At 39.6% G+C, this 13,073-nt stretch overlaps 1 protein-coding gene across 3 annotated transcripts in view; it reads right to left on the reverse strand.

The window, feature by feature from the left end:
* FAM81A (family with sequence similarity 81 member A) overlaps positions 1-7,438 on the reverse strand; it is a 53,629-nt gene extending 46,191 nt beyond the window's left edge. For 2 of the 3 annotated variants that reach the window (XM_036844434.1, XM_036844433.1), the window contains exons 1-2: positions 7,371-7,432; positions 5,524-5,797 (exon numbers count right to left, since the gene is read on the reverse strand). In XM_036844434.1, the coding sequence (XP_036700329.1) occupies positions 5,524-5,797; positions 7,371-7,417 (321 nt within the window). In that variant the 5' untranslated portion in view covers positions 7,418-7,432. Of the gene's footprint in view, positions 1-5,523; positions 5,798-7,341 lie in introns of all 3 variants that reach the window. The other variant, XM_036844435.1, reaches the window with a different exon arrangement.
* Between the last annotated feature and the right edge of the window lie 5,635 nt (positions 7,439-13,073).

Here is a 13,073-nt window from a genome sequence, read left to right on the forward strand (position 1 = left end):
GGACAGTAATGTGGAATAGACTGTCTCCAGTCTCTGGTCTGTCCACCACCCACATAAACAAAGAGAACCCAGCAGAGTACCCATAGAGAAATGGGGAAGTCACACTACCTTCTAACATGAAACATAGGGGTGTTTGCAATTTTTTGTGACACATTTCTTGCCACTGGTGGAGGGAACAGGAATCTGAGAATCATTATTTATCCCCAATCACTTTGATTTTATCTATCACCCTCTCTAGATTTGAGTGCAGCAGGGCTATCAGCCCCCTAATATATCTCTCTTTTCAAAACAGAAATGTTTAAGTTGGGGTTTTTTTAATTTTGTGAAGGTGTCAACTTGGGGTTGCCAAGTTATTCAGCTTCTGGGATAAAATTGCTTTCGCACTCAAATATAAAACTGGAAAGATCATTCTAAATATAGACACCACCTTCCAAAAACAAGTAAATTATCTACAGCAATCTCTTAAGCGTTCTATGCCCCTTGGATACCATTAGAGTTCTTTGGCTGCCGGCAATTGAACCTGACTCTGGCTAACTTAGTTGGAAAATCTGGAATATGCTGGAAGGATATAGGGGAGAAGTGCACACAATCAACAGGGTAGCTGGGGATCCAGACTGAGAAAAAGACACGAAAGGTATTTCTGGGACTTCCCTGGTGGTCCAGTGGTTAAGACTTTGCCTTCCAATGCAGGGGGTATGGGTTTGATCCCTGGTTGGGGAGCTAAGATCCCACATGCCTCATGGCCAAAAAACCAAAACATAAAATAGAAGCAATATTGTAACAAATTCAATAAAGACTCTGAAATTGGTCCACATCAAAAAAAAAAAAAAAAAGAAAAGAAATGAAAAGAAAAGGTATTTCCTAGGGTCCAGGCAGCAAGAACCACTGCCCAGCAACCTACAGGTACAGCTGCAGGGATGGCACTCCTGTCATTGGAAAACTCTGCACAGATTTCAAGCTCCAAAGGGAAATAAAATTGCTATGACCCAAAGAAATTGGAATGGATGCCATCAGTCACCAAAGCAACAAAGATCCACGACATCCCCTTATAACAAACACATGGTCCTTTTCTTTAAACATCAAAAGAAGGATAGACCAGAAATTTTAGAACCCTAAAGACAAATGTACTTAGAGTACAACTCTGAGTAAATCTCTGTCCTTAGTAAAGTGTATGTGGTAATCTGAAAGGACAGTGAAAATTGTTAATCATGTGGTACACTAGGACCTCACTTAGGTATAAGCTGAGTGAGAATCATCAAAAAAGGAAATCAGGGGCTTCCCTGGTGGCGCAGTGGTTGAGAGTCTGCCTGCTAATGCAGGGGACACGGGTTTGAGCCCTGGTCTGGGAAGATCCCACATGCTGCGGAGCAACTAGGCCCGTGAGCCACAATTGCTGAGCCTGCGCGTCTGGAGCTTGTGCTCCGCAACAAGAGAGGCCGCGATAGTGAGAGGCCCGCGCACTGCGATGAAGAGTGGCCCCCACTTGCCGCAACTAGAGAAAGCCCTAGCACAGAAACGAAGACCCAACACAGCCATAAATAAATAAATAAAATTAAAAAAAAAAAAAAAGGAAATCAACTATGCAAACAGTAGCCATAAAAGAGCCAGAATAGTTACATTAATATCAGACAAAATAGACTTTAAGACAAGAAATATTACTAGAGATAAAGAGAGACATCTTATAATGACAGAAGAACCACTACCTCAGGAAAATATACACATTATAAATGTATACACACGTAACAACAAAGCCCCAAAATACATGAAGTGAAACTGACAGAACTGAAAGGAGCAATAGACAATTCAACAATAAAAACTGGACATTTCAATAACTGCAAAAGAGTCTCGATAAATTTAAAAAGATTAAACATATACAAAGTATGTTCTCTGCCCATGTGAAATTAGAGATTCACAACAGAAATAAATTTGGGGAAACCCCAAACATTTGGAAATTAAATAACACACTTCTAAGTAACACATGCGCCAAAAAAAGAAATCAAAAGGGAAACTTTATAATATTTTGAACTGAATGAAAACAAAAACACAACATACCAAAACTCATGGAAGCAGCCAAAGCAGTGCTTAGAGGACACATTATGGCTTTAAACACCATTATCAGAAAAGAAAGATCTCAAACCAACTCCCTAAGTTTCCACCTTAAGAAACTAGAAAAAGAAAAACAAACTAAACTAAAGCAAGCACAGAAAAAGGAAACAATATAGAGTTGAAAGCAATGAAATATAAAACAAAAAAACAAATAGGAAAAGATAATAAAACCAAGAATTGATTCTTTGAAACAATCGAAGACTCAATATTAAGACAGAAATTCTCCCCAAACTGATCTCATTCAAAGCAGTCTCTGTCAAAATCTCAGCAGGCTTTTTATAGAAACTGACGAGCTAATCCTAAAGTCTATATGAAAATGCAAAGGACCTAGAATAGCTGAAACAATTTTGAAAAAAAGAGCAAAGTTGGAGGACTTATACTACTACAAAATGATTTGAAATCATGATTTCTCTAAAGCTAGAAATTAAGGCAATGTGGTATTAGCATAGGAAAGCCATAAAGATCAAAGGAATTCAGAAATTAACCCTTAAATTTTATGATCCATTCTTTTTTAACAAAGGGACAAATGGGAAAATGATAAATATTTTTCATATGATATTCAAGGAAAATCTTAGATCTTTAATCTCACTTCATACATGAAAATTAACTCAAAATGGATCATAGACCTAAAGGTAAAAACTAAAATAATTTGAAGTAAACAGAGCAGAAAAGCCTTGTGACCTTGGGTTAAGCAAACAGTTCTTAAGACACAACACCAAAAATATAAACCATAAAAAACACTGATAAGCTGGACTTCATTAAAATTTGTAAAATTTGTGCTTCAAAAGACACCATTGGAAGAATGAAAATACAAGCCATAGAATGGGAGAAAATATTTTGCAAATCACAAATCTGATAAGGGACCTGTATTTAGACTATATAAAGAAAATTTACAACTCAATAACAAGACAAATAACCTAATTTAAAAATGGATTCTGGGACTTTCCTGGTGGCACAGAGGTTAAGAATCCGCCTGCTAATGCAGGGGACACGGGTTCGAGCCCTGGTCCAGGAAGATCCCACATGCCGTGGAGCAACTAAGCCCGTGCGCCACAACTACTGAGCCTGCGCTCTAGAGCCCGTGAGCCACAACTACTGAAGCCCGTGCACCTAGAGCCCGTGCTCTGCAACAAGAGAAGCCACCACAATGAGAAGCCCGCGCACCGCAACGAAGAGTATCCCCCGCTCGCCACAACTAGAGAAAGCCCGCGCCCAGCAACGAAGACCCAATGCAGCCAAAACTAAATAAATAAATTTATAAAAAATAAATAAATTAATAAATTTTTTTAAAAAATGGATTCTGACACATGCTACAACATGGATAAATCTTGAAAACATTACGCTAAGTGAAATGACCCAGACACAAAAAGGACAAATACTGTGTGATTGCACTTATGTGATATACCTAGAATAGGGAAATTCATAGAGACAGAAAGTAGAACAGAGGTCACCTGGGGCTGAGGTGAGAGTGGAATGGAGAATTACTGTTTATTGGGAACAGAGTTTCTGTTTGGGATAATCAAAAAGTTTTGAAAACCGATAGTGGTGATGGTTGCATACAACACTGTGAATGTAATTAATGTCAATGAACTGCACACTTTAAAATGGTTAAAGTGATAAATATCTTACACACAATAAAAAAATAATTTTAAAAAATGGGCAGAAGACTCGAGTAGACACTTCACCAAAGAAGACACACAAATGACTGATAAGGACATGAAAAAGTGCTCAACATCATTAGTCATTAGGGAAATGCAAATTAATAGTGCAATGAAATACCACTACACATCCACTATAATGACTATAATCAAAAAGACAGATAATAGCAAGTGTTGGTGAGGATGTGGAGAAACTGGAACCCTCACACATTGCTGGTAGGATTGTAAAATGGTATAGCCACTTTGGAAAATTGTTTGGCTATGTTTTAAAAAGTTAAACATAAGCTTACTGCAAGACTCAGCAAGTCCACGCCTAGCAATTCACCCAAGAGAAATGAAAATATATCTCCACACAAAGACGTGTACACATGTTCACAGCAGCTTCATTCACAACAGCTAAAACTGGAAACAACCCAAATGTCCATCAACTAATAAGTGGATAAAAGGAATGCTGCATAGCCATACAATAGGATACTACTGGGACATAAATATAAATGAAATATTGATACATGCCAGAACATGGCTTTACCTCAAAAAGATTACGCTAAGTGAAAGAAGCCAGATGCAAAAGACTTCAGGTTGTAAGATTCCATTTATACAAAATGTTCAGAAAAGACAAATTATTTATAGAGACAGAAAGCAGATTAGTGGTTGCCTGGGTCTGGGGTGGAAGGAGGGATTATCGGCAAACAGGCTTATATAAATTTGAGGAGTGATTGAAAGGTTTTACAACTGAACTGTGTTGATGGTTGCACGATTCTGTTAATTTGCTACAAATCACTGAATTATACACTTACAATGGGTGGATTTTTGTGGCTTTTAAGTTATACCTCAGTAAAGCTGTTAAAATAAATAAATACAAATCTGACATTGAAAAAAAATGAGTCTTGATTTCAGGAAGCATAACTAAAATACAATATCCAGGGAATTCCCTGGTTGTCCAGTGGTTAGGACTCCACGTTTTCACTGCGGAGGGAGCGGGTTCGGTCCCTGGATGGGGAACTAACATCCCACAAGCTGCGTGGCACAGCCAAAAAAAAAAAAAAAAAAAAATACAATCTCCGTGATGTGAAATAAAGATTTTCCTTAATCTACCATATATCTTTTATTCATACATTTTCAAACTACACATGTAGGATACTGACATTATTCAGTGACGTTAGCCCAGGCCCTAAATGATCTTAAGCTTTCTGAATTAAATTCTGTGGTCCCTGTGACTGCTCAATAAAAAGCAGTACATTTACAAACTCTAAAAATAGACAATATTGCCTTTTTATTGGGTTCATTTTAGAGAAAAATAAAGCAATAAAAGGGAGTCTGAGAAGCAATTCACATCGCTAGATTGTCTGAGTAATAAACTGTATTATATATAATCATTATGACCCAGAAACATTTAATCTGAAGCAGCAAAGGCCAACCTAGTAATTGATTTAATAGCTGTCTTCAGCTACATGAAGGGTATTACAGGGAAACTATATGACTGGTTCTCCTCTCTTTCCCTTGAGAGCCAAACAAAACAAAAGTGATTTAGTGATCAGCAAGGTACACTGAGATTAAACACAAATAACACTGACAGTAACTGCTATCAAATACTGGAATACATTTAATATATTTGTTCAAGCTGTTTCCTTGGCAATCCTTAAGACTAGACAAGACAGGCAGCTTTGGTCTTAACACAGTACTGCTCGGGAGGGAGGCATTAGACATGGAACAGGTCTGTGGAAAGGAATGCAGCCCACCTGACTTCCACACGCCTTACCTCGATATCCCGATTCAGTTGCTTCACTATGGCAGTTATGTTTCTGATGTGCTCCTCCAAGAAAAGCCTGGCCAAGCGGTCGCCTCCCCCTTTGTTTTGCATTTTCTGCAAGCTGTTGACGATGTCGTCTTTGATCCTGAAGGCATGCTCCACGAGGGCGGCCGTGGTTTTCTCATGGCAGAGGATCCTGTCTTCCAGTTGCTCCACTAGGCTTACAGATGAGTAGGGTGCCATGGTCAGGGACTGGCTGTGTCGGGGCATCGTTCTAACTCGCCTACGGAAGGGAGCCCCACGTTACTAGGGTTGTCAATTGGGAAAAAGTCATTTTTAAAGCCAGATTCAAGACTTCCCAGAAAAGGAGAGGCAAATTATCTATCCCTACAAGCTAAATGGGATTTGAGGCAGGGTTTCTACCCCCAGAGAGTTTTCTTGGTGAGCCAGGCAGCAACTTTAAACAATGGTCCCCAGAGAGTTAAGTGTGCAGCTAGCAGGCTCCATGACCTCCCAAAGCAAGAGGCTGGAGGATCAAAGCTTATTAACAAAATTGCCGGACCTGCCCTTCTCCTCCCTCCCTCTAAAGCAGGGGCTACAAACTCAAATGCCTACAAGGGTCAGGCAGGGGACATAAATGAGTGAAGCACACCACAGAGAAAACACTAGGGAGTGGTGGGGACTTTGGAGAACTGACAGGGCATTCCTCAACTAAAGGGAGCCACAATTCTGCTCCACCCATGAGTGACCATCTGGGAATGCAGATCCGTTTTTCCAGATCATGTGATATTTCAAGAAGAGGCAGGAAATGTAGGCTTGTAATGTGAAGTCACCTGATTTTTTAAAATGTTAACAATTCATTAAAAAAGTATTTAAGATGATCCAGGCCAAACAATGTACTTTTATGAGCCAATTTTGGCCTATGGACACCCCACTTCTGATTTAAAAGGGTTAGCAGGGACTTCCCTGGTGGTGCAGTGGTTAAGAATCCACCTGCCAATGCAGGGGACACGGGTTTGAGCCCTGGTCTGGGAAGATCCCACATGCCGCGGAGCAACTAAGCCTGTGTCCCACAACTACTGAGCCTGCTCTCTAAAGCCCACGAGCCACAACTACTGAGCCTACGTGCCACAGCTACTGAAGCCCGCGCGCCTAGAGCCCGTGCTCCACAACAAGAGAAGCCACCGCAATGAGAAGCCCACGCACTGCAACGAAGAGTAGCCCCCACTCGCCGCAACTAGAGAAAGCCTGTGCGCAGCAACAAAGACCCAACACAGCCAAAAATAAATAAATAAATAAATTTATTTATTTTTTAAAATAATAATAAAAATAAATAAAAGGGTTAGCAGAGGGACTTCCCTGGTGGTGCAGGGGTTAAGACTCTGCGCTCCGAATGCAGGGGGCCCAAGTTCAATCCCTGGTCAGGGAACTCAATCCCACATGCATGTTGCAACTAAGTTTGTGTGCTGCAACTAAGGAGCCCACCTGCCGCAACTAAGACCCAGCACAACCAAACAAATAAATTTTTTTTAAAATAAATAAATAAAAGGGTTAGCAGGGGCATCAGCCCCCAAACCTCCAGAGGTACATTTCACTGTTGACCAGAAGTGCAACTGTACTGAAGGGCTACTGTGAAATCTCCACCTGTCAGGGTCACTGAATAGTCCACAGTATCCTATAAGTCAGAAGCCAGAGAGGGGACACAACAGTACTACTCTTGCCCTCGAAAAAAGTCACTGTTGGATAAAGTAACAGCCACAAGGATTCTTTTATAATGATCACACCCACTAGCAGCCCTCATGGAATTGGTGGAAAGAAAAAGTATACCTTAGATGCATATTTTCCATATATTATACCTTTCCTCGGTGACAAGAGAAGGAAATACAGGGCTCCGTTGGGCCATTTTCTTTTTAATAATTCACATCTGTTGAAAAAATAAGCATTAAATTAATTAACGGTTTATATCTAGAACTTAAATGACCTCTAAAGCTTATTATTAATTTACTAAGGGGATCAAAAATTATGCTGCCATGCTGATCAATTATATTATTAAATACCTTATATCTTATATACAATAGAAACAGAAGATGTCTCTAAATAAGGAGAAAAGAATCAAACATCAAAATGCTTCTGCTAGATAGAGCAACAAGGACTGTCAAATGGAGTTTCCTTAAGTTTTCTCACCCCATATCTGCATCTCAAGCTTGAGAAACCACTTTTAAAGAAACAACATAGTTTCTTCAATAGGCTTAGTCAGTCCTGTACTTCTCCACAGGAATGTACAGGAAACTACGTTAGGAAATTTGATCTCAGCAAATTTAGTAAATTCCGTAGCAAATTAAGAGCATTATTTAAAAATTAATCTTAATAAAACAATGCATGATCAATGGGATCTGATTTGGGGGAACTTATCTATCCACTAAGAGAATGAGAATGATACTCTTCATTAAAACCTTAAAACTGAAAGCAATTATACTCCAATACAGACATTTAAAAAATAAAAAATAAAAAAATAAACCTTGAAACTGTATCATAAGATATAATCATTCATCTTACATCAGGCATATATAAGGAAGAGTTGGTCATCACAATGCATTAAAAATCTGAACAAAATTGGATGGTTTTAAAAATATCTCATTACTGGAGATTGGATCAAGATGGCGGAGTAGAAGGACGTGCGCTCACTCCCTCTTGCGAGAGCACAGGAATCACAACTAACTGCTGAACAATCATCGACAGGAAGACACTGGAACTCACCAAAAAAGATACCCCACATCCAAAGACAAAGGAGAAGCTGCAGTGAGACAGTAGGAGGGGCGCAATCACAATAAAATCAAATCCCATAACCACAGGGTGGGTGACTCACAAACTGGAGAACACTTATACCACAGAAGTCCACCCACTGGAGTGAAGGTTCTGAGCCCCACGTCAGGCTTCCCAAACTGGGGGTCCGGCAACGGGAGGAGGAATTACCAGAGAATCAGACTTTGAAGGCTACTGGGATTTGATTGCAGGGCTTTGACAGGACAGGGGGAAACAGACTCCACTCTTGAAGGTCACACACGAAGTAGTGTGCGCAACAGGACCCAGGGGGAAGGAGCAGTGACCCCATAGGAGACTGAACCAGACCTACCTGCTAGTGTTGGAGGGTCTCCTGCAGAGGCGGGGGGCGGCTGTGGCTCACCGCGGGGACAAGGACACTGGCAGCAGAAGTTCTGGGAAGTACTCCTTGGCGTGAGCCCTCCTGGAGTCCGCCATTAGCCCCACCAAAGAGCCTGCAGGCTCCAGTGCTGGGTCGCCTCAGGCCAAACAACCAACAGGGAGGGAACTCAGCCCCACCCATCATCAGACAAGTGGATTAAAGTTTTACTGATCTCTGCCCACCAGAGCAAAACCCAGCTCTACCCACCACCAGTCCCTCCCATCAGGAAGCTTGCACAGGCCTCTTAGATAGCCTCATCCACCAGAGGGCAGACAGAAGAAGCAAGAAGAACTACAGTCCTGCAGCCTGTGGAAAGAAAACCACATTCACAGAACGACAGACAAAATGAAAAGGCAGAGGACTATGTACCAGATGAAGGAGCAAGATAAAACCCCAGAAAAACAGCTAAATGAAGTGGAGGTAGGTGATCTACCAGAAAAAGAACTCAGAATAATGACAGTGAAGGTGACCCAGGACCTCAGAAAAAGAATGGAGGCAAAGATCGAGAAGATGCAAGAAATGTTTAACAAAGACCGAGAAGAATTAAAGAACAAACAAACAGAGATTAACAATACAATAACTGAAATGAAAAACACAGTAGAAGGAATCAACAGCAGAATAACTGAGGCAGAAGAACAGATAAGTGACCTGGAAGACAGAATGACAGAATTCATTGCCGCAGAACAGAATAAGAAAAAAGAATGAAAAGAAATGAAGACACCAACATTCGCATTATAGGGGTGCCAGAAGGAGAAGAGAGAGAGAAAGGACCCGAGAAAATATTTGAAGAGATTATAGTCAAAAACTTCCCTAACATGGGAAAGGAAATAGCCACCCAAGTCCAGGAAGCACAGAGAGTCCCAGGCAGGATAAACCCAAGGAGACACACGCTGAGACACATAGTAATCAAATTGACAAAAACTAAAGACAAAGAAAAATTATTAAAAGCACCAAGGGAAAAATGACAAATAACATACAAGGGAACTCCAATAAGGTTAACAGCTGATTTCTCAGCAGAAACTCTATAAGCCAGAAGGGAGTGGCATGATATACTTAAAGTGATGAAAGGGAAGAACATATAACCAAGATTACTCTAACCGGCAAGGATGTCATTCAGATTCAGCAGAGAAATCAAAAGCTTTACAGACTAGCAAAAGCCAAGAGAATTCAGCACCACCAAACCAGCTCTACAACAAACGCTAAAGGAACCTCTCTAAGTGGGAAACATAAGAGAAGAAACGGAGCTACAAAAACAAACCCAAAACAATTAAGCAAATAGTAATAGGAACATACATATTGCTAATTACCTTAAATGTGAATGGATTAAATGCTCCAACCAAAAGACACAGGCTTCCTCAATCGATACAGAAACAAGACCCATATATATGCTGTCTACAAGAGACCCACTTTAGACCTAGGGACACATACAGACTGAAAGTGAGGGGATGGAAAAAGATATTCCATGCAAATGGAAATCAAAAGAAAGCTGGAGTAGCAATACTCATATCAGATAAAATAGACTTTAAAATAAAGAATGTTACAGGAAACAAAGAAGGACACTACATAATGATCAAGGGATCAATCCAAGAAGAAAATATAACAATTATAAATATATATGCACCCAACATAGGAGCACCTCAATACATAAGGCAAATGCTAACAGCTATAAAAGAAGAAATTGACAGTAACACAATAATAGTGGGGGATGTTAACACCTCACTTACACCAATGGACAGATCATCCAAACAGAAAATTAATAAGGAAACACAAGCTGTAAATGACACAATAAACCAGATACATTTAATTGACATTTATAGGACATTCCATCCAAAAACAGCAGATTACACTTTCTTCTCAAGTGCACACAGAACATTCTCCAGGACAGATCATATCTTGGGTCACAAATCAAGCCTTGGTAAATTTAAGAAAATTGAAATCATACCAATGATTTCCTTGATTTGATTGAAATCATATCAATCATATCTTTTCTGACCACAATGCAATGAGATTAGAAATAAATTACAGGGAAAAAATGTAAGAAACACAAACACATGGAGGCTAAACAACACTTTACTAAATAACCAAGAGATCACTGAAGAAATCAAAGAGGAAATCAAAAAATACCTAGAGACAAATGACAATGAAAACACGACGATCCAAAACTGATGGGATTCAGCGAAAGCAGTTCTAAGAGGGAAGTTTGTAGCAATACAATCCTACCTCAAGAAACAAGAAAAATCTCAAATAAACAATCTAACCTTACACCTAAAGGAACTAGAGAAAGAAGAACAAACAAAACCCAAAGTTAGTAGAGGGAAAGAAATCATAAAGATCAGAGCAGAAATAAATGAAATAGAAACAAAGAAAACAATAGCAAAGACCAGTAAAACTAAAAGCTGGTTCTTTCAGAAGATAAACAAAATTGATAAACCTTTAGTCAGACTCATCAAGAAAAAGAGGGAGAGGACTCAAATCAATAAAATTAGAAATAGGGCTTCCCTGGTGGCGCAGTGGTTGAGGGTCTGCCTGCCAATGCGGGGGCACGGGTTCGAGCCCTGGTCTGGGAGGATCCCACATGCCACGGAGCGACTGGGCCCGTGAGCCACAATTACTGAGCCTGCGCGTCTGGAGCCTGTGCTCCGCAACAAGAGAGGCTGCCATAGTGAGAGGCCCGCGCACCGCGATGAGGAGTGGCCCCCGCTTGCCGCAACTAAGGAAAGCCCTTGCACAGAAACGAAGACCAACACAGCCAAAAATAAATAAATAATAATTTAAAAAAAAATAAAAATAAAAAAAAAATAAAATTAGAAATGAAAAAAGAGAAGTTACAATGGACACCGCAGAAACACAAAGCATCAAAAGAGACTACTACAAGCAATTCTATGCCAATAAAATGGACAACCTGGAAGAAATGGACAAATTCTTAGAAAGGTATAACCTTCCAAGACTGAACCAGGAAGAAATAGAAAATATGAACAGACCAATCACAAACAATGAAATTGAAATTGTGATTAAAAATCATCCAACAAACAGAAGTCCAGGACCAGACAGCTTCACAGGTGAATTCTATCAAACATTTAGAGAAGCGCTACCACCCATCCTTCTCAAACTCTTCCCAAAAACTGCAGAGGAAGGAATAATCCCAAACTCATTCTACAAGGCCACCATCACCCTGATACCAAAACCAGACAAAGGTACTACAAAAAAAGAAAATTACAGACCAGTATCACCGAGGAATATAGACGCAAAAATCCACAACAAAATACTAGCAAACAGAATCCAACAACACATTAAAAGGGTCATACACCATGATCAAGTGGGATTTATCCCAGGGATGCAAGGATCCTTCAATATATGCAAATCAATCAATGTGGTACACCATATTAACAAACTGAAGGATAAAAACCATATGATCATCTCAATAGATGCAGAAAAAGCTTTTGACAAAATTCAACACCCATTTATGATAAAAACTCTCCAGAAAGTGGGCATAGAGGGAACCTACCTCAACATAATAAAGGTCACAGATGACAAACCCACAGGAAACATCATTCTCAATGGTGAAAAACTGAAAGCATTTCCTCTAAGATCAGGAACGAGACAAGGATGTCCACTCTCACCACTATTATTCAACATAGTTCTGGAAGTCCTAGCCACGGCAATCAAAGAAGAAAAAGAAATAAAAAGAATACAAATTGGAAAAGAAGAAGTAAAACTGTCACTGTTTGCAGATGACATGATACTATACATAGAGAATCCTAAAGATGCCACCAGAAAACTACTAGAGTTAATCAATGAATTTGGTAAAGTTGCAGGATACAAAATTAATGCACAGAAATCTCTTGCATCCCTATACACTAACAATGAAAGATCAGAAAGAGAAATTAAGGAAACAATCCCATTCACCACTGCAACAAAAAGAATAAAATACCTAGGAATAAACATAACTAAGGAGGTAAAAGACCTGTACTCAGAAAGCCATAAGACACTGATGAAAGAAATCAAAGATGACACAGAACAGATGGAAAGAAATACCATGTTCTTGGATTGCAAGAATCAATATTGTGAAAATGACTATACTACCCAAAGCAATCTTCAGATTCAATGCAATCCCTATCAAATTACCAATGGCATTTTTTACAGAACTAGAACAAAAAATCATGAAATTTGTATGGAGACACAAAAGACCCCGAATAGCCAAAGCAATCTTGAGAGAAAAAAACAGAGTTGGAAGAATCAGACTCCCTGACTTCAGACTATACTACAAAGCTACAGTAATCAAGGCAATATGGTACTGGCACAAAAACAGAAATATAGATCAATGGAACAGTATAGAAAGCCCAGAGACAAACCCATG

Source organism: Balaenoptera musculus, chromosome 2 (genome assembly GCF_009873245.2).
Source record: "Balaenoptera musculus isolate JJ_BM4_2016_0621 chromosome 2, mBalMus1.pri.v3, whole genome shotgun sequence".
NCBI lineage: Eukaryota > Metazoa > Chordata > Mammalia > Artiodactyla > Balaenopteridae > Balaenoptera > Balaenoptera musculus.